The sequence below is a fragment of the Centroberyx gerrardi genome, chromosome 7 (genome assembly GCF_048128805.1).
Source record: "Centroberyx gerrardi isolate f3 chromosome 7, fCenGer3.hap1.cur.20231027, whole genome shotgun sequence".
NCBI classification, from domain to species: Eukaryota; Metazoa; Chordata; class Actinopteri; order Beryciformes; family Berycidae; genus Centroberyx; species Centroberyx gerrardi.
In genome coordinates, this window is record NC_136003.1 from 18,239,981 (window position 1) to 18,264,757 (window position 24,777).

General features: G+C 46.5%; 4 protein-coding genes across 5 annotated transcripts in view; 2 read left to right on the top strand and 2 right to left on the bottom strand.

Moving 5' to 3' along the window:
- Nucleotides 1-256: 256 nt before the first annotated feature.
- On the top strand, nucleotides 257-5,769 carry LOC139918892 (glycerophosphodiester phosphodiesterase 1-like). Its single transcript, XM_071908425.2, has 6 exons — nucleotides 257-517; nucleotides 2,634-2,809; nucleotides 3,115-3,220; nucleotides 4,562-4,654; nucleotides 4,932-5,143; nucleotides 5,572-5,769. Exons 1-6 carry the CDS (start codon nucleotides 257-259, stop codon nucleotides 5,717-5,719), a joined length of 996 nt encoding a protein of 331 aa, XP_071764526.2. The 3' UTR covers nucleotides 5,720-5,769.
- Nucleotides 5,770-7,342: 1,573 nt separating this feature from the next.
- On the top strand, nucleotides 7,343-12,372 carry LOC139918888 (MAPK regulated corepressor interacting protein 2-like). The gene is made up of 5 exons (XM_071908421.2): nucleotides 7,343-7,924; nucleotides 8,100-8,169; nucleotides 8,688-8,827; nucleotides 10,322-10,411; nucleotides 11,968-12,372. The coding sequence occupies exons 1-5, from the start codon at nucleotides 7,870-7,872 to the stop codon at nucleotides 12,036-12,038; spliced, it is 426 nt and encodes a 141-aa protein (XP_071764522.1). The 5' UTR covers nucleotides 7,343-7,869; the 3' UTR covers nucleotides 12,039-12,372.
- Nucleotides 12,373-12,939: 567 nt separating this feature from the next.
- On the bottom strand, nucleotides 12,940-20,894 carry trap1 (TNF receptor-associated protein 1). Its single transcript, XM_071908416.2, has 18 exons — nucleotides 20,712-20,894; nucleotides 19,850-20,020; nucleotides 19,664-19,746; nucleotides 19,361-19,501; nucleotides 18,993-19,064; nucleotides 18,652-18,812; nucleotides 18,351-18,460; nucleotides 18,145-18,218; nucleotides 17,530-17,685; nucleotides 17,248-17,368; nucleotides 17,042-17,111; nucleotides 16,379-16,526; nucleotides 16,027-16,212; nucleotides 14,922-15,060; nucleotides 14,711-14,796; nucleotides 14,158-14,303; nucleotides 13,943-14,015; nucleotides 12,940-13,808 (listed from the first exon to the last, which is right to left on the bottom strand). Exons 1-18 carry the CDS (start codon nucleotides 20,827-20,829, stop codon nucleotides 13,707-13,709), a joined length of 2,157 nt encoding a protein of 718 aa, XP_071764517.1. The 5' UTR covers nucleotides 20,830-20,894; the 3' UTR covers nucleotides 12,940-13,706.
- A 444-nt stretch (nucleotides 20,895-21,338) lies between these two features.
- Nucleotides 21,339-24,777, bottom strand: part of crebbpb (CREB binding lysine acetyltransferase b) — a 45,931-nt gene continuing 42,492 nt past the window's right edge. For both annotated transcript variants that reach the window (XM_078284438.1, XM_078284437.1), the window contains exon 31: nucleotides 21,339-24,681. In XM_078284438.1, the coding sequence (XP_078140564.1) occupies nucleotides 22,348-24,681 (2,334 nt within the window). In that variant the 3' untranslated portion in view covers nucleotides 21,339-22,347. The remainder of the gene's footprint in view (nucleotides 24,682-24,777) is intronic.

The following is a 24,777-nucleotide window of genomic DNA, read 5'->3' on the forward strand; positions in this document are numbered from 1 at the left end:
TCACGACCCCTCTGCCTCCCGTCCTCCATCCGCAGCACAGTATGAAGTGAAAGTGCTGAGACTCATGTTACGGGTCGGGTCTGCAGGCGGCAGCAGGGCAGACAGTGGGCTCTGCTTACTGACATGCGACCATGTAGTCACCTGAGTGCTGACAGCGACCGTTTACGCAGTGCTCCATCCATTGCGCTTCCCTGAACAAGTGGCCATCCACATTTTCCCACTCAGTCGTGACACTATATCCACCGCGCGCTTCGCCATGTTACAAATCGGAGATGAACTGATGTATTTCTCGGCGGTGTTCCTGCTGGTGATGCTCGGGACGAGGAGCGCCACGGGGGCGTCCGTCCTCACCGCATCCCTCTACGTCTTCATGGTGATGTTCCGGTTCCCCCCGGTGCCGGCCGACCAGGCCGGCCGGGTGCTGCGGCCCGGGGCCCCGCCAGGCGGCGTGCCCGTGGTGGCGCACCGCGCAGGGAGCCACGACGCCCCGGAGAACACACTGGCTGCGATCAGAGAGGTGAGGCGGGCAGGCGTCTGCTGGCATGCTGCAATCATCAATAGCAAAATGGAGTATACCATAGGAAACAATAACTATAGTACTTCTATGATACATTTTAGAAGGATACTACACAAATGTCACAGCAAAATAGCCTATATATTTAGTTCATATAGGAATATTGTAGTGATACCATATGAGTTAAAACAAAAAACACTACACAATCAAGTACAATAAGATCATCATAAACTCATATGAATTTTAGGCTATAGTCAATTTCCATCAGGGATATTTTGTGATAATATTAGATTGATAGCCTATTAGCTACTTTGGCTTTACATCTCATTAGCTCCCTCATTCTTAATGGTCAGTCAACCAATACTGTACATTTTCATGGCCTGTGCAGGATTGAGTGAAAGCAGACCCATGGCTCATTCTGCAAGCACATGTGGTCAGCCGCATTAATGATCCAGGCTGGCCACCCTTGAAAACCAGGTCTATTCATGTAGTGAAGCCATCTCCATGGGTGAATGATTCAGTCCATAACTACATAACCCCAGTCAGGTTCCCATTTTGCACGACAGACTTGTAATTAAATCCTGTTTCCCCGGCTGTGCCTGTCTTTTCAAATGTGGAAAGTGCTGAGCCAGTTCTGCTGTGTGTCCTTGCAAGATCTCACTGATACAGTGTCCCAGTATCAGTGCAGTCATCATCCTGTACACTATGTCTTGCCAATATATTTCAGTAAAGAGGTCATGGGTAATACTGGATCCAGCATTCTCCCATCCCAAACACCTCTGCATGTGTTTATTTTATTTATTTTTTCCAGCAAGCTATTATTCAGCTTCTCCTTAAAAAAACACTCTTGATCCATCACTCGTTTAAAATTACAGACCCATCTCCAAGCTCCCCGTCCTATTCAACGGCCTGGAGTAAGCGGTTTTTAAGCAGCTCTTGGATGTGATGGAAAACAATATTTCTTTTTGGATTTTGTAAATGACACAGTTTTCCCGGGGTCACTAATGACATCCTAATGTGTGCTGATGCTGAGGAGCGCTCCATTTTGCTGCTACCCAACTTGAGCGCTGCCTTTGATACTACTGACCATCATAAGCGTGAACAGGGGTCTGAAACTTGCCCTTTTCAGATGGAAACACCAAGATAGAGTTTTTAAACAGAGCATCACTAACACTGATCATCTGAGGAGCTATGAGCTAAAACCAGTCTGAAGGGCATTTATACCGCAGTATTTCCACTATATATAGGGCTATTCAAACCTGGCACACATGCTTTCTTTCTCTTCAACAGCTTACATCGGTCAGCAGCGAGCATTTGAGGCCACATGAATGTTTTCATCATCTCCATAAAATCATAAGACACTTACTTCCTTATCCAGTGTGTGCAGATAAAATGACTGTAACTCCTTCAGATGGAAAAACTGCCAAAATTGTGAGAGACGTGACAACTGCATTGAGCAGCCACTATTACAGCTGGACTGCAAACACAATTTTAAACCCAGGTCTATATCTATTTCCCTTGTTTTGCTTATCCAACTAAAAGACAATGTGTTTTCATAATTTGGAAATAGTTATTCATGCATTTATCTAATTGTGTCTGGACTATTGTAATGCTCTGTTCTCTTCACTTCTTCTTGTTAGCCCGGCAGCATTTGGGGCAGAATGCTGCCACAAGACTTTTGACTAAAAACTAGGCACATGTCCAACAGTTTGCCAATACTGGCCTCCCTTCATCGGCTGCCAGTCAAGTGAAGAATTGATTTGAAAAGTCTTCTTTACCTATTACTGAATTGTTGTGCCCTCATAAGACTGTGAGGTCAAACAAAAGCTCATCGCGCCTTTGCAGTCCTGAGTCTCCAATCTAAAGAACCTGCATGTTTTTGGAATGTGGGAGGAAAGCCACACAGACAGGCAGAACATGCAAACTCCACACGGAAAGGTCGGGAATCAAATCTGGGTCCTCAGTACTAACCACTGATCCATACTTATGTTTCTCCAGTCATTTAATACTCCTATGCTACATTTCTGCCCGTCAGTATGTTTCAATTCAGATGAGACAGCTGTTTCTGTCCTCCCATGCCTTGTCCTCTTCTGTTTCCTCCTGTGCTCTCCTGCTCTAGGCCAGCAGGAACGGGGCTACCGGAGTGGAACTGGACCTGAGTTTCACAGCAGACGGGGCGCCAGTGCTGATGCATGATGAGACCGTGGACCGCACCACCAACGGCTCCGGATCAGTCAGCAGATTGCACTTGGCCCAGCTCAGGCGACTGGACGCCTCTGCCCGCCACAGGCTCAAGTACGCTGCTTCTCAAACAGTCGTGTGAACCAGCTTCAACACCTGCCCTGTTGCACTACCGTTCACCATGTCCAAGAATGTGTTCATTAATGTGTTTTTGGAATTAATCATTTGTTTCCCGTCATCTTTGCACAAATCAGGACAGGGTGATCTTGTACTTCATCACAGATTTAGAAGAAGGACAAGGGAAAATACACTGGGAGAATGAACAGATGAACAGCAGAAGTGTTACCTCAGTGTTATTTCAGATAAAACAGGCCCAACCTGTGTTTAGGCTGAACTGCTGTGGTTTCCTCCGCCTCCAGGGAGAAGTTCAGTGGAGAGAAGGTCCCAACTCTGCAGGAGGCGGTGGAGGAATGCATCAGACACCAGCTCACCATCTTCTTTGATGTCAAAGGTCAACCTGATAAGGTACTGCATACACTGACCTGATGGCCAACATTTTGCAGAATGCCCCTTTAAAGCAATATTCCACTTAGTTTTAACATGGGGGTTATTTGGCACTTGACCACAACAACAGATGGGATCCGGATCCGTTACAGATCCCGCTTTTAAGACAACAAAGCAGTCCTATTTCTATTCTTGCTTTACACTAAAAGTAGTATTTAAAAATGAAAGTAGTCTCCCAAATAGGAACTATCTCTTCTAAATGGTATCCCTCCGCTATGTTCTCTTCTATCAATAAAAATGCTATTTGCCGAAATTATGTTCTAAAACGCTGGACCAACAGTCCATTGAAAATCACATTAGCGGGATCTGTTGTTGAATCTGTTCACAAACATGTTAAATGTCAGTTTTCATTTTCGTGCCCTCATTCAAATGAATGGGAAGTAAAAGTCTGAACGCAACAAACTCGTCCAGCTGCATCCGATCTTGGTGATTAGTTTATATTCTGGTTTTCATGGTGGTCAAGTGCCAAATAACCCCCATGTTAAAACTAAGTGGAATATTGCTTTAAATATATGGATGACAATGATACAGTGATTTAGTTAAAGCTGCAGCACGTTAAATGTGAGAAGTTATGACGACTTCAAAGCCAGCAGTAAGAGGCAGTGACCCACAGACATTCTCAGTGCCGCGATCACAAAGTGTCTCACAGCTGTCTGCAGCAGTTGGTGCAGGAGGAATTCAACTAGCCTCCTAGCCATGTGGCTCACTCACTTCCTCCCTTGTGACCCAGTAAATGTTTCAGTAACCTCTTTAAATGAGCATCTTTATAATCAGATAGGTACACAACATTCTCTTGTTCAAATCTCTTGTTGTTATGGGTTAGTAAAATACTTTTTACCTCAAGCGGTAACTTTTGACCTTGCTGAAGAACAACAGCTTTATTCCATATCAGTTGTCTGTCCCTGAGTTAGGACAGAGCTGTACAAAATGACTTAAAACGGACTGATTTGATCCCTCTGGGTGAATTCACCTCACTTATAAAGAACCTGGAATGGAACACTGCTAGTAAATGTCTCTGCCCGTAACCCACTTGATCGACTCTTTCAGGACTATATTTATCTCTCCAGGATTATATTTATCTGCATATTGTTGTTCAAATAGACTGTTTTGCCTTTTATGTTGTCCTTGTATGTACCTCGGTTGTTTTTCTGTTTTTTACTATGGATATCTTGGATGTTTTGTCTGTTTTTATTGTGCTGCCCTCTTGGCCAGCTCTCTCTTGTAAAAGAGGTTTTTAAATCTCACTGAGACTTGTTTACCTGGTTAAATACAGGTTACATAAAATGTTCTCGTCTTCACCAGGCTGCATCGGTGCTTTTTGAGATGTATAAGAAGTTCCCTGTCCTGTACAACTCCAGTGTTGTTTGCTCCTTCGAACCCAAAGTCATCTACAAGGTGAGGTCTTGAGTTACTCTCAAGCACTTTGGATGTGAAATATGACTAATTAATAACCATGCTAATAATAATAGTAATAATAATCATTAGGAAACAATTTTAATTTTTATAATAATTCATATTAATAATTCTTCCACCTATATGACCCCTAATGATACATTTACTCTTTTCATTGTTTGAATGATAGTATGGATAAAAGTGTTTGTTGTTTTTGTCTGTATGCCATGTCCTTCTAATCTGACATCATCCTTGACCTGTGACCTCTCCTGGTCCACAGATGCGTCAGACTGACCCCAGGGTGGTCACGGCTCTGACCCACCGGCCCTGGAGCCTGAGTCGCTTCGGCGACGGCACGCCTCGCACCCCGTCCTCCTGGAGTCAGTTCTGGAGCGGCGCCCTGGACGTCCTGCTGGACTGGGCCCACCACCACCTGCTGTGGAACCTGTGTGGGGTCTCTGCCATCCTCATGCACAAAGACTTCATCTCACTGTAGGTGCAGCTACATATGGTTTGGCGTTAACACATTGCTGCAGTGTTTGTAGCTGCTAGCCACTAAGAAGAAGAAATGTAGGCCAGAGGAGTGCGCAGTGTACATGATTTCTGGGTGATGAAGTCCTTTTAACTTTCAAAAATTCAAAACAGCTACCCTTGCTGCCACTCGGGGCCGCCAAAGTGCGAAGACGCCCCGTGCAGCTTTAAAAGAATTTATGTGAATGTGTGTCACCTATATATTTGCCACCTAAAATATTACCTGGCCCTCTCTCCTGTTCCTTATTTGCTCTCCTCTGTTCTATTTTCCTTCCCTCCTCCATATCCCTCTCCCTCTCCCTGTCCTTCTCCCCCCATCTCCTCTCCCCTCCTCACCTCTCCTCCGCTCTCTTCATCCCTGTCCTCCCTCCTGTTTTTTTTTTAACCAGGGACTATGTGCAGTACTGGGCAGAGCGAGGAGTCGAGGTAGTGGGCTGGACTGTCAACACAGCTGTGGAGAAAGAGTACTACCAAAACCTGCTGAAGATTAGCTACATCACTGACAGTCTGCTGGAAGACTGTGATCCCCATTACTGAACCAATTGTGGGGTTGGGGTGGCTCACACAGACACACACACACACACACACACACACACACACATACACACAGTGGTTCAAGCCATATGGGGGTAATTAAAAAGTTGAAAACCCATAGTTTGCCAGTCACGCACATGAAGAATTTGACCCCCTCCAACACAAATACAACAGTCTCATGACTACATTTACCAGCTCATTGTCATTTAAAGCAACATGGAAATACTGAATTAGTGAATTAGATGAAGCTAAACTTGAGGTAAGGAAAGTGGAGATTTGGCACTAACTAGTTGTGCAGCCAATCAAAGGATCCAAGCTTTATAGAAATGCGATATAAATGCATAAGAATTAGTGTAAGAGGTAGGAACGCATAGCAGGCTGGCAAACATATCAAAGCCTAGTGTTGGTATTTCCCTTTAAACCTACAGGCACATTAAACCATGAATAATAACCTTATCCTTATCCTACTACCAGCAGCAATACCTCCAACTCTCCCGGACCAAGGATTAGGATTACACTACCTTAAAGATCTTTTCTACCTTCTGTGCTGATCTTACAGAGGCTCCGGTGCACCTTTTAAAGAGACATCAGTGGACTCATGTCGTTATATGAATGTCTGCTATCCTGTTGAGTTGGTCATCTTATTTATGCATAAGTATAGACACAGCAGATCTCCTGTAAATATCAAGAAAATAAACATTTCCCTTGCCCTAACTTGCAGGCAAGACTAGTTTTAAGAACGGGTTACGTTGTAATAATCAGGCAAACCCACTTAAATCATCATGGGGTCACTCATCAAAACACTTTATTTGCAGAATAAGGTTTGCCCACCTTTATAGGCTGACATAAATCTTTATCATGTAAATTCATGACATCAAACTGATGTAAGTTATGTATGGATTTTAAGGGAAAACGCATAAATGAATAAAGTATACTTGATTTTTGTTTACATTGGTGGTTGTTTGCCTTATAGTGATCACCAACTGGAGGTCATGGTTGTCCCACCTCTTTATTTACCTCTACATCACTGCTTTTATTGTAACGTCTGATTGGATTGTAGACAGGGTTGTATTGTATATATGATTGCATTGTACACCATCATGTGTGTGTGTTGTGTAAACACAGAAGAGCAACGTTAGGCAGGTGGAGGCATGGCTTCCCAGCTCCGTCCATAACAGAGAGATAGTAGGTTGTAACAGGGGATCCGGCACCTTTTCAGGTCCAGGACCCCCAAATAGACCACTGACCCCTGTTTGATAAGCTCTTGTCCCACAAAACCCCACCTGAGACGACTTTTTGTTTGTTGTGATTTTGTAAAGAATTCCATAACTGTAAAAATACTGTAGGTGGGGAGTGACAGTGAAACAAAATAGTCACCTTTATTCATTCTGTAATGGTCATTTACCTCCAGGGAATGGGAAAAAAAAAAACGGTGAAATTAAACTATTCCTCATTTTGGGGCTCGCCCTGGAAGCCCCATCCGTGGCCCTCGGATTCCACCCAGTGTCCCGGTGTTATGGGGGCTGAGGTGGCTCTCGGCCGGCCGGGACACTGTCCCTTTAAAGCGCCGAGGGAGGCGTGTATAGGGACGTCGAGCAGTGGTGCGTTTTGACGGTGTGCGTTCAATGTCTTATGAATGACAGCCCCTCTTTCGGTGTGTGTGTGACATTGTGCCGCCGTCGGACACCTCAAGAACCAAAGTGACCGAGTTTATTTGTCTGGAAGGAGAGGACAGGTTAGGACAAGGAACTCTGCAGGACGGGACGGTCGCTGGTTGGTTGAGATGCGCTCCGGCTGCTGGTTTTACGCGGAGAGGAGCCCGACGCACGATTATGTTTCCTGACAGGTTACTAAACATCGTGTCCAGTCTCATGTCAGCTCCCGGGACTTGCGTTGCAATGAACGGATCACCCTGAGGCCAAATCCACCCCGATCAACTGAGGAGAAGACTGACCCGTCCTGCTCTGGTTTTGGAGCCATTAAGCGAATTCCTTTACGCGACAGATCCTGGACTCGTGGTGTTTTGACTTTAAGTGCCTTTACAAGCAGGCCCGCTGCACCTGGAGCTGGTCCATCTGACATAACTGCACACTGAAGCCTGCTGGGAAGTTGACAGTGCCATACTGAAAGTTTACTGGGGATTTTGCCAACGCATGATGTACACAATTACAAAGGGTCCCAGCAAACTGGTCACCCAGCGACGAACAGGTGAGACTGGGTGCTGCTAGATTGTAATAACTACCTTGCAACAGTGTCACACCTTCAAACACACCTTGATGCACCCCTTAGGCATTCAACTTGACATGCAACTTCTGCTAGACTACTGATCATCAATATCTACATTTTTTTTTAAACAAAAAAGCAAAATGTTCTTCTTTTGCAGGGCCCACGCAGCAGATTGACAACAAAATAAACGACTTCAAGCACAAACAGACCTCCTGGTGTCTGCCTGAGTAAGTATTCAACTTTTGGTGGTCAAACTTGTTAGCAAGGTATTTCAGCCTAATTCTGTTACCATCTGCAGAAGCAGTGTGTCAGTGTGTGATAGTGTCATGGCAGCAGTGGGCGTCATCAGCTCGGGACAGGCGCCGTTCATCAGTAAAAGCCTATTTGATTTATAGACCACCTTCACACTCTGGGTTTCCCAAGGCCGAGCCGCCCTGCTTGGCTGTTTTCATGCCATTGAACGTCGACTTTTGTGTGACCTTGTGGAGAGGCGAGGCGGCACATGGTCGTTCCTTCAGCTGTTGCAATCTCCCACTCCATCCAGCCAACCTTGTTTGACTAGGCCTCAAACCCCAAGGCCCCAAGGCCTGCACATGAAGAAGCCTCCTGATGTGACAGAGGCATGGCTGTCAACAAATAACCCACCTCTTATATAAATACGTATATAACAGATAATCAAATCTTCTGCAGTGTTTGCAGCAGATTTGCATGTGTGACAGTCTTTCTTTCTTCTCATACCCATCAGCCTCCCTGCACCCAAGATAGTTTTCAACCGCCTGAACGGTAAGAAGTACCATCAGCCGGCTCCGGCTGTCCCTGTGGACAGCCAGCGGGAGGAGAGCTTCACCCCCGCGCACGAGGAGAACGTCAGCTTTGTCTATGAGGGTAAGAAAATGAATGAACGGCCTGACTGGAAATACGAGTAACATGGCTGCAACCTGAGACGACGTCTCCCAGACGCACTTTTAAAGCTCACTGTATCCATCCACCTCTTTCAGTGCATCACCGGCTAGCTGTTTTGTGAATGACATTGTTTGGCCATGTTGCTATCTGAGTTTAGAGGGAACAATAGCACCCCCACCTCCCTCCCAGCGTCCCGGCCCAGCGGCTGTGCTCTCCCCTCCCAGGCCTCGCCTACACAGCTGCTCTGACACTGATAGCCATGATAGGCACCTAGGAGGGAGAGCCGCTTCAAGCGCCTCCGCTCTCACACCCGCATACTGTGCTCCTCTATAAACCTCGTGACCCACGCTGGCACACGTGCTGAGGGACAGCAGCGTTTTGGCCTTGACTTGCTGCCGCACCGCCCGCCCGCTCTGGGAAAGAGGCTTGCTGTCCATTAGAAGTGCTCAAACAACAAAGGGTCTGACAGAAGAAAGGTTTTGTTGTGTCTGGGTGAAACTCTACACACTGACCCACTTTTGAAGTCGGCAGGCCTTTTTAACATTCGCAGACCGGCTCAGACTCGAGGAGACTTCTTTCGGTTGTGGGTGTTCATGTTGTCTGTCCGTCCCGTGAGTTGTTGGTGTTGAAGCTCTGCCTCAGCGGCTCATAAACAACTTCAGTAACCTTGTCATTGAGTGGACAAGGACAAAAACTAGGCCCGACCCCTGATTCATTCTCTCTCTCTCTCTCTCTCTCTCTCTCTCTCTCTCTCTCTCTCTCTCTCTCTCTCTCTCTCTCTCTCTCTCTCTCTCTCTCTCTCTCTCTCTCTCTCTCTCTCTCTCTCTCTCTCTCTCTCTCTCTCTCTCTCTCTCTCTCTCTCTCTCTCTCTCTCTCTCTCTCTCTCTCTCTCTAAGAAACCTTTCCTGCAAAAATTGTGGAGATTCCTCATTTCATGACTCAAACTGTTGTACCTCTGACTTTTCTGAAAGTCATGACCTAGTGGCAGCTGCCTAAGATAAGATCAAATGTTGGCCCCATGGGAGTTACTACACACACACACGTGACAGGTGACAAGTCCACAGGGTGCAATATTTGAAATACAAACTTTTGCCAGAGGTGGTAGGCCTTTGTAGCAGTTGCCCTTGTGGACTTTACCTATTTAACACTGTGGGTGTGACAGTAAGGTCCTTTTAGTATAGACTTAAAAGGACACTTCCTATTACCCTTTTTTAATAGTCTTCTGTTCAGATTAGTGGCCTGTTTTATTTAGCATGTCAGCCATGCAGCACAATGTTTACAACTAAAACCCCACAGTGAGTAGAAGGTTACAGTTACTTGTTTTGTGTTCAGTCTGGTCTGAACTGCCACAACCTGCAGGCTGTGACAGATCCGGGGTCTGATAGAACAGATAATGGCCTTGCTGGACCCATCTCAGAAGTCTGAATGGTGCCTGTTGTGTGTGGTTCCTGACAGAGTTTGTGTTTGTTTTGTCAGCGTGGCAGGAGGTGGTGCAGCAGGTGGAGGAGGGGCCCAGCCAGGGGCCGGTCCACTACAGAGAGAGCAGCCCCAGCCCACACATGGACAGTGAGTATAGCTGCTCTCCCGTCCCTCTCCTACTCATCCTCTCCGCCCACACTCCATCCTCCCTCCACCAGCTCATGCAGTTTCTTAGGCTCACAGCCTCAAGGCTCAAGTCTGCATTGGTTTTGTGGTTCGTTTTGAAGCTGCACTAGGCACCGATACTTATGATGAATCGATACTTAAGAGCAAAATACAAAGTGTCTCCAACCTAAACAGTAGCAAGCAAGCACTCCATGAAGAGAAACCTGAACTCACCAACGTTAGATCTTTTGCCTCTCTCGTCCCTTTGGTATCATTTGACATAAAGCATTACAGACCAGCTGGGTTGGTAAGCATGAACGACACGTCACATGATTTCTGGGTATTAAAGTTCAAATTTTTCAACCAGTTACCTCTCACCACCAACGTGCAAAGTTTCCCAGTGCAGCTTTAAACTTGAATTTGCCAATTGCCACCCCACTCTCAAGCCTTTTAATTAATTCTTCTTATCTGACCCTTATCTCCTAGGCCTAATATCATTGGGTTGAACTACGGCTCACTTATTATATACAGGTAGAAGCACAACTAGTTTTGTGCAACATCACATTCCTTAATGGTGAAAGTTTCACTATGATGTGTGTATGAATTTCTCCTCCTTATTGTAAAGTACATCAGGGCACATTGGATCCTGTGTGATATTTATTGGAGGTGTGGTGACTTCTTAAGCCTCAATGTTCCTCTGGTATACATCTGACATGCTAACAGCCCATATACCTGCTGTAACCTGGACAGTAGGTTACGTCTGTGTGTGACAGCCAGCCAGCCAAGGATCAGTCCAGCTGCTCACCTGGCCCTCCTGTCTGGAAGGAAGCGAGGTCACTGGCTGGCTCTCCTTATGGCTTAGTCCTCATTATCCAAATGAGACAATATCAAACTCTATTATGTTCATATTTTTAATAGGACACCTTCATCATTTAAGGGAAATTTGCATTTGGTGTCAAAACAAACGTCCTCAGTAGTGTTCAGTTTTGGATTACTCCAGGCAGAGTTAACCCATGTCCATGCATCTAATGAACTGTCTAGCTGTCTAAGAGATTTGCTTCTTCTGTTTTCATTCAGCAGTGACAGGTCACCACAGCTAGTATAAACCCCAAGTTTTTATTTTATTTTTTTAATATCCAATGTATCCAAGTAAATATCCAAATGATAACCTAAGTATCTAAATAATAATTGTAGTAGCGCTACATCCTGTACCTCAATCAAATAAATGTGCAGCCAAAATTATAAGCATCCCAACCAGATACAGTATATTGTGCCTGTGTTTGGATGCAATATCAAGCCAGGAAGATAGTGTCTGCCATGGTTGGAGAGTTTTGCTGTAAAATGAGATATCCACCATTTTGAAAAATGACACCTACTCCTACAAAATGATTGACTGATCGATTGATTGCATTGGTAGTTTAAATGATAAATGGTAGTATAGTAGATAACTCTTTTACAGGTAAATTAACACGACATGCAAAGTACTGACAATTTTTTCCTATTTACTAATTTTGAATTCCTGTCCTTCCTTTTCTTAGACTTTGTGCCCATAGATCTGGATGAATGGTGGGCCCAGCGCTTCCTAGCGAACATAGACAAGCAGTCCTGAGGGGCTCCTCCGGGGCCGGGGGGCCTGATGGAGGCGGGGCCCGGGGCAGGAAGGCTCACCAGAGGAGTGGGAGCCTGGCAGCAGCAGCAAGTGGGCCAAACCACCATGAAGTGGTTCAAATGGACGGACAGCGCTGGGACGCTGGCACAGTAGCCACGGAGAATCACTTGACTTGAACTCTAACCTTTTAGCCTTTTAACTACGGTACCTCCATCACTACGCACTCTGCGACAGACGGCACACCGGAGGATGAAGTCTTGAAGCTCAACTTACTAACATGTGAACAGAGATGTCATGCTACTTTGAAATGCAGTAAAAAATGTATTTTCAAGAAGCTCTGTGTTGAATTTTTTTTTTCCCCCTTTGGGTTGGAATTAGCTTGCAGTACTACAACTTTCCACAGAATGTCACTAGAACACAGTCATACATTTATAGATAGAAGATATAATGTGGTTAATTGGTAATGCAAACAAGACACCTGCAAGAGTTTCCATAAACGGTTTAATCACAAGATTGTATAATATTCTGTCATTTCGTTTTTAAGTCCACTTCATAGGTACAAAAGTACCGATGCAACCTGTTGAGTCACTGTTGAAGCATGTGAATCCTTATTTGACATTTTCAGCTAGTAGTAGACCATCTACATACAGTATATAACACTTGGAGGTGAAATTGTCTTTACATTGAGCCAGTTTAAATATATTCCACAAGAAACATTCCCACATTTTAGGTGTTGTATTTCTCATAAATCACAAAAGCGAACATAAAGAAGAGGGGAAAAAAGGATTAAAAAGCAACTCAACAACTTTTTTGGGTGGATCCATACAAAAATAAGACAGAAAGGAGCAAACGGTAACAGCTCTATTCGACTGTTGGTAAGGACGTCTTGCATTTGTGACAGAACCAGGGTCATGTCCCTTACAGTGCTTCAAAGCCATAATCCACATTACAAAAGCAACTTCACACATCTACGGCTGTGGTTACATCTGGCATTACAATGCGATTTTTGAGATGTGAGTCTAAAAATCGGAATTAATGAGCATCCACACTTCGCCTGAAAAAGTTTTTATTCATCTCCTGTGCCTGCGTTTCTTTGAATCTGTGTCTTTTTCCCGCTTTCCCTCTCCCATCTCTCTACACTGCTTGTGGCTGGATTGCGTCCAGACTATGTAGAATTCAGATCACAGTGTGAGCCTGACCAGATGGCAATTTTTGATTTTTGTGTGTCCGGACCTGTCTTTTAATGAAAGTCGCACTGTAAAGCCAAGTGTAACCACGGCCTTCATGACTCTGATCTGCTTATGGCACAGTCTTCTAAACATTATCACCAGAGGTCCAACGTGCTCTTGAAATACCTCTGAACACAGCATGAATAAGACAAAGAAAGGTTGGTGGAAACGCTCTCTGGACGGCTTCCAGCAGTCCATCTTCTCTCCACTTGAGTTTCACAGGCCTGAGTCTGTGTGTGTTCTCCTTCAGAGGGTATGAAGTACTCCGTCTTCTGGACAGTTTTATTAAGAGGGGCAGAAGAAGTGATGTTATGGCTGAAGTGCTGTTTGGAAATGGAGGGGCTCCTGCTTAGTAGGCCCTGCAGGTGAATGCTTCAGTCTATGGGCCACAGTCATCAAAGCCAAGGCAGTCTGTGCTGTACATGTCTGCATGAAGCTCTCAGTGCTTCTCCAGAGCTTTGGTCAGCAATTCGTTAAGGCGGGAAATCATGGGTCTGGGATCGTCGTTCAGGCCTGCTGCGATCATGGCATTGTCATAGATCTGCAAAACATGGACAAAGTTAAATGAAAAATGCAGAAAAGGCTTCAAGTCAATCAGCAACCCACTTAAAAGGTTAATGTCCCACAACTAGTTAAAATGAGATGCGGTCTGAGCAGCTAGACTGTTCACATTACCTGTTCTAGCAGCAGGCCAGCCAGTTCAGAGTTGGTCTCCTTCAGTGCGTGCATCTTCTTGATTAGGTCATGTCTAGAAGATGGAGAAAATGTACAGAAAAGTGAGAGCTGGACGGTCACAAACCCACACTAACAAAATTAACTAATACCACCTCTTCTTTTTTAATTCCCACTAGTATAATCTCTTCCACTGCACCCCCCCCCACCCCCCTTACCCAGCATTGATCTCCAGTGTGGGCTGCAGGATCTGCGCTCTCTCCTCGGTGCTGCGGGCCATCTGCTGGGTGCGCAGGAAGTGGCGTGCAGCACCCATCTCCAGCACGGTGATCATAGCTGGGTGGGTGTCTAGACGAGGAGTCACCTGGGGGGCAGAGGACAAAATGGATTACTAAGGGTGTGTGCAACAAGTTAAATTTAAGACTTTTTAACGCCAGTTAGGATGACATATAAGACCAACTTGGAAACTGAAAACATTTGAAAATGAAAACTGCAGACCTATTAGAATGACTGGGCTGATTTCTCACCAGAAAAACAAGAAACCACAACATTTTTAAAGACTTCTAAAACTGAAATGAAGTCTTAAAATGCTTTATTTAACTGTATTCAAGACCATTGAAGGCCTTGTGTTTAGATAATATAAGTGTTTCCAGGCCCTGCAGACACCCTGGGCTTACGTGTTCAACTGCATAAGCCTGTGTTGATACAGGAAACAAGTTCTTCAATACACAGTAAAAGTCCCATCAAAGCCGACTCATTTCTTTTGGTTACCTTGATGTTGGTGACTCTGGGACCCAGACTGTTCCTCATCCAGGCCATCAGGTCCTCAGCCTGCTCCTCCGTCAGACGCTCAGAGGCTTCAGAGAGAGGGAGAGAGAGAGGAAGAAAGACAAGAAACCGGAGTCAGGATTGCAGCCATGGCAGCTAGAAGTGTCCCGCTACACAATTCAACGGTGAGTGGAGACATGAGAGAGGTAGAGACCAGGCTTGCTGTCCTGGAACTTCTCCTCCTTGTAGTGGTCCACCACGATGTCCGTCTCCACTGAGATCAGCTTCTTCTTGTCGAACTCCCTGAGGTGGAGCAGGGTCAGCTCGTCAAACTGCTCATAGCAGAACAGCACCTGCACACACAAACGGAACGACATTTCAACACACACACACTTCCACGGCAATTTTTATGCACACTGGCCTGTATTCATCAACTTAACAGAGTGAGTGATTACAGATTAGAACTCCTGCTTTGAGCGGCTTGGTCACGCCACAGGTCAATTACTGTTTAATTATCATATAATAATATACTATTATATGAATTTAAATGCTCTAGGCACTTTTCTGGATAACAAGTCGAGTTTCACAGCAAATACTCAGTACAACTTTAAAAAGGCTACGCAAAGAGTTTTGCTGTTACTTTTAACATTTTAAGTAAGTCAAATATCACAACATTTTAGACTGAAAACCTCGATATCAATAATGTGATGACATTTTGGGGGAATGAGTATTTGTGCTTTTGTAAGATATTTACACACAAGAAAATTCAGAAAATTAGTAATGTTTTTAGTAATCAGTAATAAGTAATATGGATATGATGAGCAGGTAAAGCCAATCATTGTTTATTTTACTCAGCCAGAACAGGCTAATTTTTTATCACTTTACTGTAACGCAGCCTTTAAGACCAGGAAGAAGTGACATTTAAGTTATTTCACAATATTACGATAGCCAAAATCCCAGACGATACCTAGTCTCATATCACGATATCGATATTATACGATTAGCCCTATTTTAACTTGGTATAGCAACCTTGGCACCAAGAACAGGACTAAATTGGAGAAGGATGAGAATACGGCCTGTAAAACTATTGGAAAACCACAGAGACAGCTGACTGTTACATGTTATACTGCATGTTATATGTGGTTCAGACCAGGCAAGCAGCTCAGCAAAGTTTACATCCTCTTTAACACTGATTTGATAAGCGGTCCTCTGTGTGGTGCTACATGATGTCTGGAACCACAAAGACTGTAAACTTTCTGAATTCTTAACATCAACCTCGACAATTACTATCATCCTCATCAGTCACGTCCACATCTCACCTCCATGTCCTTCTGTTTCATGGCCTCGTAGTAGGGGGAGTGTTCTGCAAGATGGCGGTTGGGGGCGCACAGGTAGTAGATGTTGCGTGTGCCCGCCTGCATGCGGGAGGCGTACTCCATCAGATTGGTCTGCTGGCCCGCCGGCAGAGCGGACGACTCGTACCTCAACAGCTTAGCAATGTCCTCCTGCGAGTGCAGAGAGTGACTCCGACTGTCAAACCACACTTCACCATCCTCTAAGCACGATCTTTATAATATTCTCAACACTGGTCATGTCTGTACAACACTGGTTTCCTATGCAAACCAAAAGCTCACAACTGTTTTTTTTTATGAAAGTCATGCTTTATGTGACCTTGACGTCCTGCTCCTGGGTGGTGACGATGCCTTCCCTCATGAACAGGCCGTAGTCCTCAAAGAACTTGTTGTATTTCTCCGGCTCCTTCTTGCCCTGGTCCAGCAGGAAGCGGATCACCCTCTGCTGCAGAACGTCCCGCAGCTTCCTGCAGCGGCAGGGAAAGACGGTAGAAAAACAAATAATCAGTGGATCAATATAATGAGAGAGCGGTCTATAGGAAAAGACTGACGGATCAACCGATGATTCATTCATATATTGTTCTACAAGTAAAGAACTGAGCAATTGATTGATAGTGAATCCATGGGCACATACAGTATAATGAAATGCTATAAAAGTAGAGGTTGATAGATAATCTTTTATTTATTGACTTTTTTTTATTTATGATTCTATTTTCTATGCACTGTCTTCTCTTCCTTTCCAAAGAAACTGTTTAAATGCTATATTATTAGTACTAACACCCATTGTTTATATTTTCTTCCTTTTCCTTGTGCATGGTTTTAAACTTGCTGCTGAATTGTTAAGCACTTTGAGCTGCATTCTACGCATGAAAGGTGCTATATAAATAAAGTTCATTCATAGTGAAATAGAAGTAATTATGTCTAACACCAAGGAACAAATCCGGTGCGTTTGACAGCTGACGATGCAAAACTGATATTGTACCTGATGAGGGCGCTCTCCTGCAGCAGCTCTCTGCTCAGATTCAACGGGATGTCCTCACTGTCCACCACACCTACACACACACACACACACACACACACACACGACTTGAGGTCAGAACTCAAAAATCCACTATATTATCATGCATGGGAGAAAGGAGTATAGAGGGGCTGTAGTAACAGCAGATGGAGGCAGCTGGGGGTCCGGACCTCTGAGGAAGCGCAGCCACTTGGGCAGGATGTCAGCGGCTTTGGTCTGGATCAGGACCTTCCTGCTGTACAGAGCCACGCTGGAGCCCATCTCCCTGCTCACGTCAAACATGCTCGGCTTCTGTTGACACATAATACGTGGTTGTATTGAGCAGGTGTGAATGTGTGGTACTGTGCGAAGGCGAAGCAGGACATTGCTGAAAAACATCTACATGCTTAGTCAATCTTCCCTGGATAAATTGAAGTTTACAAAGACAACCTCAGCTTAAATCCCCCCCTCACCATGTCGGGGACGTAGAAGATGCTCCGGATGTTGAGCGGGGCGTCGGCGCGGTAGTGCAGCGTGTAGCGGGGCTTGTCGTAGGACTGAGCAACGTAGCGGTAGAACTCCTCGTGCTGCCACTCGCTGATCTCCTTAGGCTCCATCATCCACAGGGCCTGGGGGGAGACAGAGGGTGAAGGTCAATTATTTCAAAAACAAAACAAAAAAACACAACAAAACACTGATATGAGGTTCAAAACGCACAGACACATCATTAAAGTGATACCTTATTACATTTATCCCACAATTAACAGTCAATAATCATGTATTTCAATTCCACAATAAACAATTGTAGGATACTGGCTTCTCAGCAATATTTAAACATTTAGATATTTATTCCAAATGTTGAAATTATTTAGGGTAGAAAATAAAATCTGTCAAGTTTTCCCTTTAAGATATTTGGAAGAGACAGAAGTCATAACATCGCCAAAATACTGGGAGTGATAGATTTATTCATACGAATGGAGACATGTTTAGGAGCCGCCTGAGAGGGATAACCAGTATAAACAAGTGAGAGTGTTTTAGTGTCGAGCTCAAGGGAAGGCAGCAGCAGAACCAGAGAGGGAGAGGCTCACCTGCAGAGTGTTGAGTCTCCGTCCATTCAGGAAGATGGGGAAGCTAACGAAGTTGCTGTACTTGGTTACAACCTCTGAAACAGATAAAACAGCTTTGTGGTGACATCGAGTAAAGACTTCTGCATCATGTTACATATATAATTATAGAATAACGATATTATTTCCGCACTGCAGTTACCATTTTGGCACTGAAATGTCAGTTGTACCTTTAACTCTGTCCTCAGTGGCAAACTCCTTGCAGTCGTCTTTGAGATGCAGCACGATCTTGGTTCCCTGTCTGACACCGCTGGCTTCAGCAATCTCAAAAACTCCAGAGCTGGGAGAGCGAATCAGAGCGGACGTGTTAGGAATACATGTATTTACACTAATTCAACAGATGTGCGTGTACACCCTTCATTCTCTTGTACAGAATCGTGCCCAATTCATCCCCCTTCTCCTTCTCTCCCTTCGAATGAAACGCCTCCCTCCTCCACTGCTCCTGCCCTCGTCCCTTCCTCCCTCTCTCACCCGTCCGAGGACCACTTGTATCCGGGCGCAGCGGGCTCGGCGGACTGGGAGTAGACGTCCACGCGGTCGGCCACCATGAAGGAAGAGTAGAATCCCACCCCAAACTGACCAATGATGGTGCTGCTGGCCTCCGCCTGGTTCTGCAGAGCGTCCAAGAAGGCCTGCAATGTGGAGAGGAGAGGAATATTGTGGTAGAAGGGGAAAACAAAGAATACGTAACCAATAGGATACATTACAAAATGTGACTATCCGTGCAGGACAGCCATGTCAAATAAATAATACAGGGAGGAAAGGCAGTGAAATAGTGGATGTGATGGAAGAAGATCAACAGCAGCAGCTACCTTGGAACCAGAGCGGGCGATAGTCCCCAGGTTGGCCACCAGCTCCTCTTGGTTCATCCCCACTCCTGTGTCCTGTAAGAGTACAGAGAATCCCAGTCACTTTAAAAAAAAAAAAAATCATAGCTTGTAGTACAATATTCCTCCACCAGGTGGCAAAATATCTAAAAAAAAACAGAACAGAAACTATGGTTAAGTGGGAAGTTGTGACCAAAAATTCAACATGGTGGTGGAAAACCAATAAAACAGAGTTGATTGCCTGTCAAAAAGAAATATCAATATTCAAAGACTGAAGAGCTTCCCCTTAAATTTGTGCAGGTCACACACCTTCCACACACACCGCTGACGCTCAGTGACATGGGGGTACCTACCTGGATGGTGAAGGTGCCCTTGGCAGCGTCAGTCTGCAGGTGGATCTCCATGGGGGCCGTTTCCCCCCCTCCTGTGATCAGTCTGTGGCGCAGCTTTTCCAGGGCATCGCTGCCGTTGGAGATCAGCTCCCTGATGAAGACCTGAGGGGACGGGGGAGGAGAGAGCAGCATTTCAGTGAGGAGCTGAAACAGTCTTAAGACATGAGAGATAACTTCCTTGGTTCATCCACAGTCTGTATGAAACTGTATGAAATGGAGGGCTAGCTTAGTTGCAGATTCTTTCTATCACACACACACACACACCTCCTTCTCCGAGTACAAGGACCTGGCAACGATGTCCAGGAGCTTTTTTGTCTCAGCCTGAAACTCATGTTTGGAGAAGCCACCTGGATGAAACGGGGAGAACGCAAAGTTCAGCTGAGTGTGATAGCTGATTGGCTTACGAACCATAATACTCAAGAATGGTTATGTGTGCAGCTATTCCACCACCTTGCACGTCCTCCGTATCGCTGATGATGGTGTGCAGCGGCTCCTCGTCGGGGACCTTCTCCGCCTCCTGGGTGCTGTAGGAGGAGTGCTGGCTGAGGCCCAGGCGGGGCTGCTGGGAGCTCCACACCCTGGGGCGACTGCACCACCGCTGCTGCTGTCCCACCTGGCCATCTGATGGTGGGGGGAGGGAGTCAGTGAGGTTATTGAACAAGGAAGCTGCCATTCAGGGTATTGTTGACATCTTTTGTCTGGAGGTCACTTACTGAGGGTTTACGGCCCTGAACACACGACATCACCCTAATGTTGTTTGGTTATGTTTACCTTTTGTGTTTACATGGAAACATTGTTTGGGGGGGCTGCAAGTGGCAACACTATCACTCTTGTGCTTTTGATTTTGTTGTGTCTGTCAAAGTTGGTCATCTATGTTGAGACGTACTAGTGAGAAATGTATATTAAATCTGCTTTTTATTCTTTTGCAAATACTTAATTCCTGTGTAAATTGTAAGTGTATATTATTAAATCTATTTTTCATAATAAAAAGATGAGGGAAAAAACACTACACTGAACGTGAGCAATCAAATGTGACAATGAAGCGTCTACACAGTGATCCAGGCTTACATGCAAACTATTAAATGCAGCTGCCATGTAATTTCTCACACAGTTAACGGGCCAACAAACCATCTCGTGTTATTAAACTGAGCGGTTAAACGAAATAGCGAGCCATTCAATTCCATAAACGAGCCATCATATCATGCAGAAGCTACGTGAGAGGAAATGTCGCGGCTGACAGCGGGACTTGTCAGATTGCACAGCAGTTGCACCAGCAAGGCTAGGCTAGGCTAACGGAGCTAACGGCGCTCACCTCCAGCGAAGGAACCCGCGACACTCCTGCTGCTCAGCCGCCGTCCAGACGACAAGAGCCGCGACCCGGCTCCCCGAGAGCCCAGAGCAAACTGAAACAGCTTGAGACAGCGAGACATGTTCACGCACCGAGAGAGGTCGTTTGACCTAGTAGTCTGCACCAAGGAGCTTCTATATTAACTACACACGCTGAGCGAGTCGAGCGACGGAGCCCCGGCGCAGGCAGAACCAGTGACTGCGCGTTAAAATGACGTCAGCGTGGTATCCATCACGCTGCCTGGCGACAAATAGAAATTATCCAACTGATTGCAAGTTAAAATACAAATAAGGAGTGTTGTAAATGATGCAATAGGGTTGCAATGTAGCAAAAAACGCGCCTAAGCTCAACTGGGCTCGTTTATCTTACAATACCTCCCTGTTGTGTTTAATGTGGAATTATCTAAATTTGCCCTTGAAGGTCAAAAGGTAGCGATCTAAAAAATCACGTGTAAACATCAATTAAACTAAAATATGAAGGTTGCTGCCAGCAACTTTGTAATTAGTGTTGACCAAAACAAACAGGTATGAGACAGTTGTATACTATGGAGGCGTCAAAAAGATCAAAATCAGAAGCAGTGTCTGTGGCACACAGGTTTATTTAACAATATGGTATATAAGTACGAAATGAGCCATTTTAACCAGTTTGTACAGTGATTTCATTCTTATTTTCTGCATATTTACAGTACTGTCTAGCTGCATGATTTACATTAGAGAATAGTTCATCATCAATTCAAGTTTAATGCAAGAGAAAAAAAGGATGCACAGAACTCTCTTTAACACAAATCAGCAGTCAAACAAGTATTTCCCACCACAGGCAAAAGAGGTTCAGGACTTCATGAGAATTTCTTTAGACTGAAGGAGAAACAAAGCAATTTTTTTTTAACATCTGCAAGACAAATACTGGGCCCAAGCCAGTAAAATGAACATTCCGGCACCTGTGAATGAACAAGCTTCAGTGCGGGTTTCTCCACACCTGCATGTTGTGTTTGGGTGTGTGCAATAGTTCCTAGTTCTATACAAATATGTTAATCTCCCATAGACTCTGCAAAGAGGAAAGAAATTAAGTCTTTCCCAAAGGCATGTCCTTTTGAAAAATGGTATATTAGAATAAATTAGCCAGGAACAGAGAAACGGAGCAAGAGGTGAAACCTGGCAAAAAATTCCCAGACAAATTATTTTACAGTCTTCTCAACACAAAAAACGATATTAATTTTGCAAAGGTACAAAATAAAAAAATTGAATAATAAAATGAAATATTTTTTGTTTTGAGAAGTTTCGTTAAAAAAGTCAATACCAGAGCATAACAAATGAAAAACAAATTAAAACAACACAAAGACCAGGACAAAATTCTTTCATGGCTGGTCTGAACCAAAAATATATTCTTTGTGTCTTAGTTGTCTTCTTTTTAAACAGCAATTATTCAAATCCCTCCATGTGTTGGAAGAAAAAGCAGTCCCTTGGTTTAAGGAAACGTTCACAGTCCGTAGGCCTCATATGACTCATTTCTTTGTATTTTCTTTTAACTTTTTACATCAGTAAGTACAAAAAATTCTCAGCTGAAAACACAGAACAAGGCCTTTCTTCTCTGTCACGAAATGCTACAATCCTTCAACAAATTTCTCTAGCGTGTCTCCCGTGGTGTCGCCCACCATACTCATGTCATTGCTTAACCCCCCTCGGTTTGGTGTGTTAAGCTGCGGGAGCATGGCACTCTGCTCCGGCGTACCCATGTGTCCCTGCTCCATGGAGCCTGGCATGGGGCCTCCCAGGCTGGGGTGTGGGGAGCTGGAGTGGAGGGCGGCGTGCTGGGGAGAGGGCTGGGGCTGTATCCGCGGAGAGGGACTGGAATGCGGGGGTTGTTGCGAAGGCGGACAGGGCGATTGCACCGGGGCTGGGGAGCGTACTTGGTTTCCCAGGGCGTTGGCCATAGCCTGGCCAGGTAAGTGAGCTCCTCCCTGGGGCTGGCCTTGGAGCATGTGGGGTTGTGGGCTCATGGAGTTGGCCTGGGCCGGAGAGCCCATCTGCTGCTTCAACATCTGCTGCTGCTGTTGCTGCTGGAGCATGCGCTGTTGGAGGAGATTCTGGGGCCCATCCATGCCCATGCCAGGCTGGCCCATTTGGGACATGGGCGGGAGCTGGCCCATGGGCCCCCCACTTCCTTGCATAGCCATCTGCTGCTGCATACGGAGCTGGGAGTAGCTAGCCGCCCCTGGCTGCTGCTGGGGGAACTGACCGTGGCCCTGAGGCATGCCCGCCTGCTGCTGCTGCTGCTGCTGCTGCTGCTGTTGCGCCTGCTGCTGCTGCTGTATCTGCTGCATCCGGAGCAGTTGCCTGCGGTACAGCTGGGGGTTGCCGTTGTGAGCAGCGGTCATCATCTGCCCCTGGGGGCCCATGGGGGCCATGCCCTGGGGCCCTGCTTGCTGAGGAGGCTGCTGAGGAGGCTGCTGTTGAGGCGGCATCCCCGGCCTCTGCACCTGACCTGCCTGCATGGCTGCCATGGCCTGCATTCCTGCCTGGGACCCCAGCATGGCCTGAGGGTTCTGCTGCTGCTGGGCCTGCGGCTGTTGCTGCGGCTGGTTGGCCTGGTACTTGGCTGTCCTCTGTTTGATGAAGGCAGCCATGAGGTGGGGGTTGGACTTGAGAATGTTTAGGACCTGCTGTTGCTGCTGGGGGGAGCTGGGAGATTTAAGTGTGCGCAGCAGGTCCTGCAGGGCACTAGGAGCGATGTTGCCAGGAATCCCCCGGGGCATGCCCTGCTGCTGGGGTGTCATGACCGGCTGTGAGGGCCCCTGGGGAGGCATGACTCCAGGCATTGGTAGGCCCTGCTGCTGGGGCATCATGGGCCTCTGCATGAGCTGGCCCTGCTGGGCCATGGGGGTTCCCTGAGCCTGCTGAGGGGCCATGGGCCCCTGCTGGGGAGGCACCTGCTGCTGGGGGCCCTGGGGGTTCTGCATGGGATTCTGCATCCCTGGACCCCACTGGCCCTGCTGCATGGCCTGCATCACTTGGGGGCCCCGCGGCCCCTGCATCATCTGCATCTGGCCTGGCATGGGCCCCACCATTCGGGGGTGGTTCATGGGCACTCCGTTCATAGCGTAATTCTGCTGCTGCTGCTGCTTGGCCTTGGCTACCATCTCAATCTGTCTGGCCACCTTCAAGGCTGCCAGCAGCGGCTGCTGCGGCTGCTGTTGTGGGGGTTGTTGCTGAGGCTGCTGTTGGGGCGGCATGTTGGGCAGGGGTGACTGCTGCTGATGGAGTGGGGATGACTGGGGCCCTGGTTTGCCCTGCGGGACTGGTGTTGGGGGCTGGCTGCTGCGGCCATTGTTGGGGAAGCCTTGGGCGATGGTGGCAGGGTTGGGGGGCTGCTGTGGTTGGGGCTGGTTGGGCATGGGCTGGGGAGTCTGGGGTGTGTTAGGCTGCTGCCCGGAGGTGGGGGTACCGGGGGCGGCTGAGGTAGGTGGAGATGGCAGGGGCATACCCCTTCCTGCCATGGTGGCCATTCTGCGCTGCATCATTTGAGCCTGCTGGAGCCTGTGCTGCAGCTGCTGTTGGCGGAGTTTGTGCTTGATGTTCAGACAGAAGGGAACAGGACACTTGTTCTCCTGACAGTGCTTGGCATGATAGCAACATAAAGCAATGAGCTGCTTGCATACGGGGCAACCGCCATTGGTCTTGCGCTTGCAGCCCTTGGTGTGTTGCACCACCCTCTTCATCTTCTGGCACGATGGCAGGGAGCAGTTGGCGTTGCGGCACTGGCAGGCGTGGACCAGGGACTGGATGCAGCGCTGGATGCTGAGACGTCGGCTCTCCTGAGGACTCTTGGAGGCCTCTCCACCCTGGCTGTTGCTGTCGTCGTCCAAACCCAGGCCCCACTTCACCATCTGGTGCTCATGGCCCTTAGAGTTGTAGCAGTTGATGCATAGGTCAAAGTCCTAAGGACAGGGAAGGAAGACCACATAAGTTTAAGTTAAGATTTACATCTGACACAAAGCCACTTTTCAATTAATGAAAATTCCTAAGCATTTCCT

What these genes read in the sequence shown, in the direction of transcription:
- LOC139918892 (XM_071908425.2), top strand. Translation starts at nt 257, where the DNA reads ATGTTACAAATCGGAGATGAACTGATGTATTTCTCGGCGGTGTTCCTG. An exon ending in TCAAAGGTCAACCTGATAAG is followed by an intron (nt 3,221 to 4,561) that starts GTACTGCATACA and finishes CGTCTTCACCAG; the next exon opens with GCTGCATCGGTGCTTTTTGA. An exon ending in CACAAAGACTTCATCTCACT is followed by an intron (nt 5,144 to 5,571) that starts GTAGGTGCAGCT and finishes TTTTTTAACCAG; the next exon opens with GGACTATGTGCAGTACTGGG.
- LOC139918888 (XM_071908421.2), top strand. Translation starts at nt 7,870, where the DNA reads ATGATGTACACAATTACAAAGGGTCCCAGCAAACTGGTCACCCAGCGA. An exon ending in ACCTCCTGGTGTCTGCCTGA is followed by an intron (nt 8,170 to 8,687) that starts GTAAGTATTCAA and finishes CATACCCATCAG; the next exon opens with CCTCCCTGCACCCAAGATAG. An exon ending in CCCCAGCCCACACATGGACA is followed by an intron (nt 10,412 to 11,967) that starts GTGAGTATAGCT and finishes TCCTTTTCTTAG; the next exon opens with ACTTTGTGCCCATAGATCTG.
- trap1 (XM_071908416.2), bottom strand. Translation starts at nt 20,829, where the DNA reads ATGTCTCGCTGTCTCAAGCTGTTTCAGTTTGCTCTGGGCTCTCGGGGA. An exon ending in TCTTCTACGTCCCCGACATG is followed by an intron (nt 17,369 to 17,529) that starts GTGAGGGGGGGA and finishes ATGTGTCAACAG; the next exon opens with AAGCCGAGCATGTTTGACGT. An exon ending in CTGGCCTGCTGCTAGAACAG is followed by an intron (nt 13,809 to 13,942) that starts GTAATGTGAACA and finishes CATGTTTTGCAG; the next exon opens with ATCTATGACAATGCCATGAT.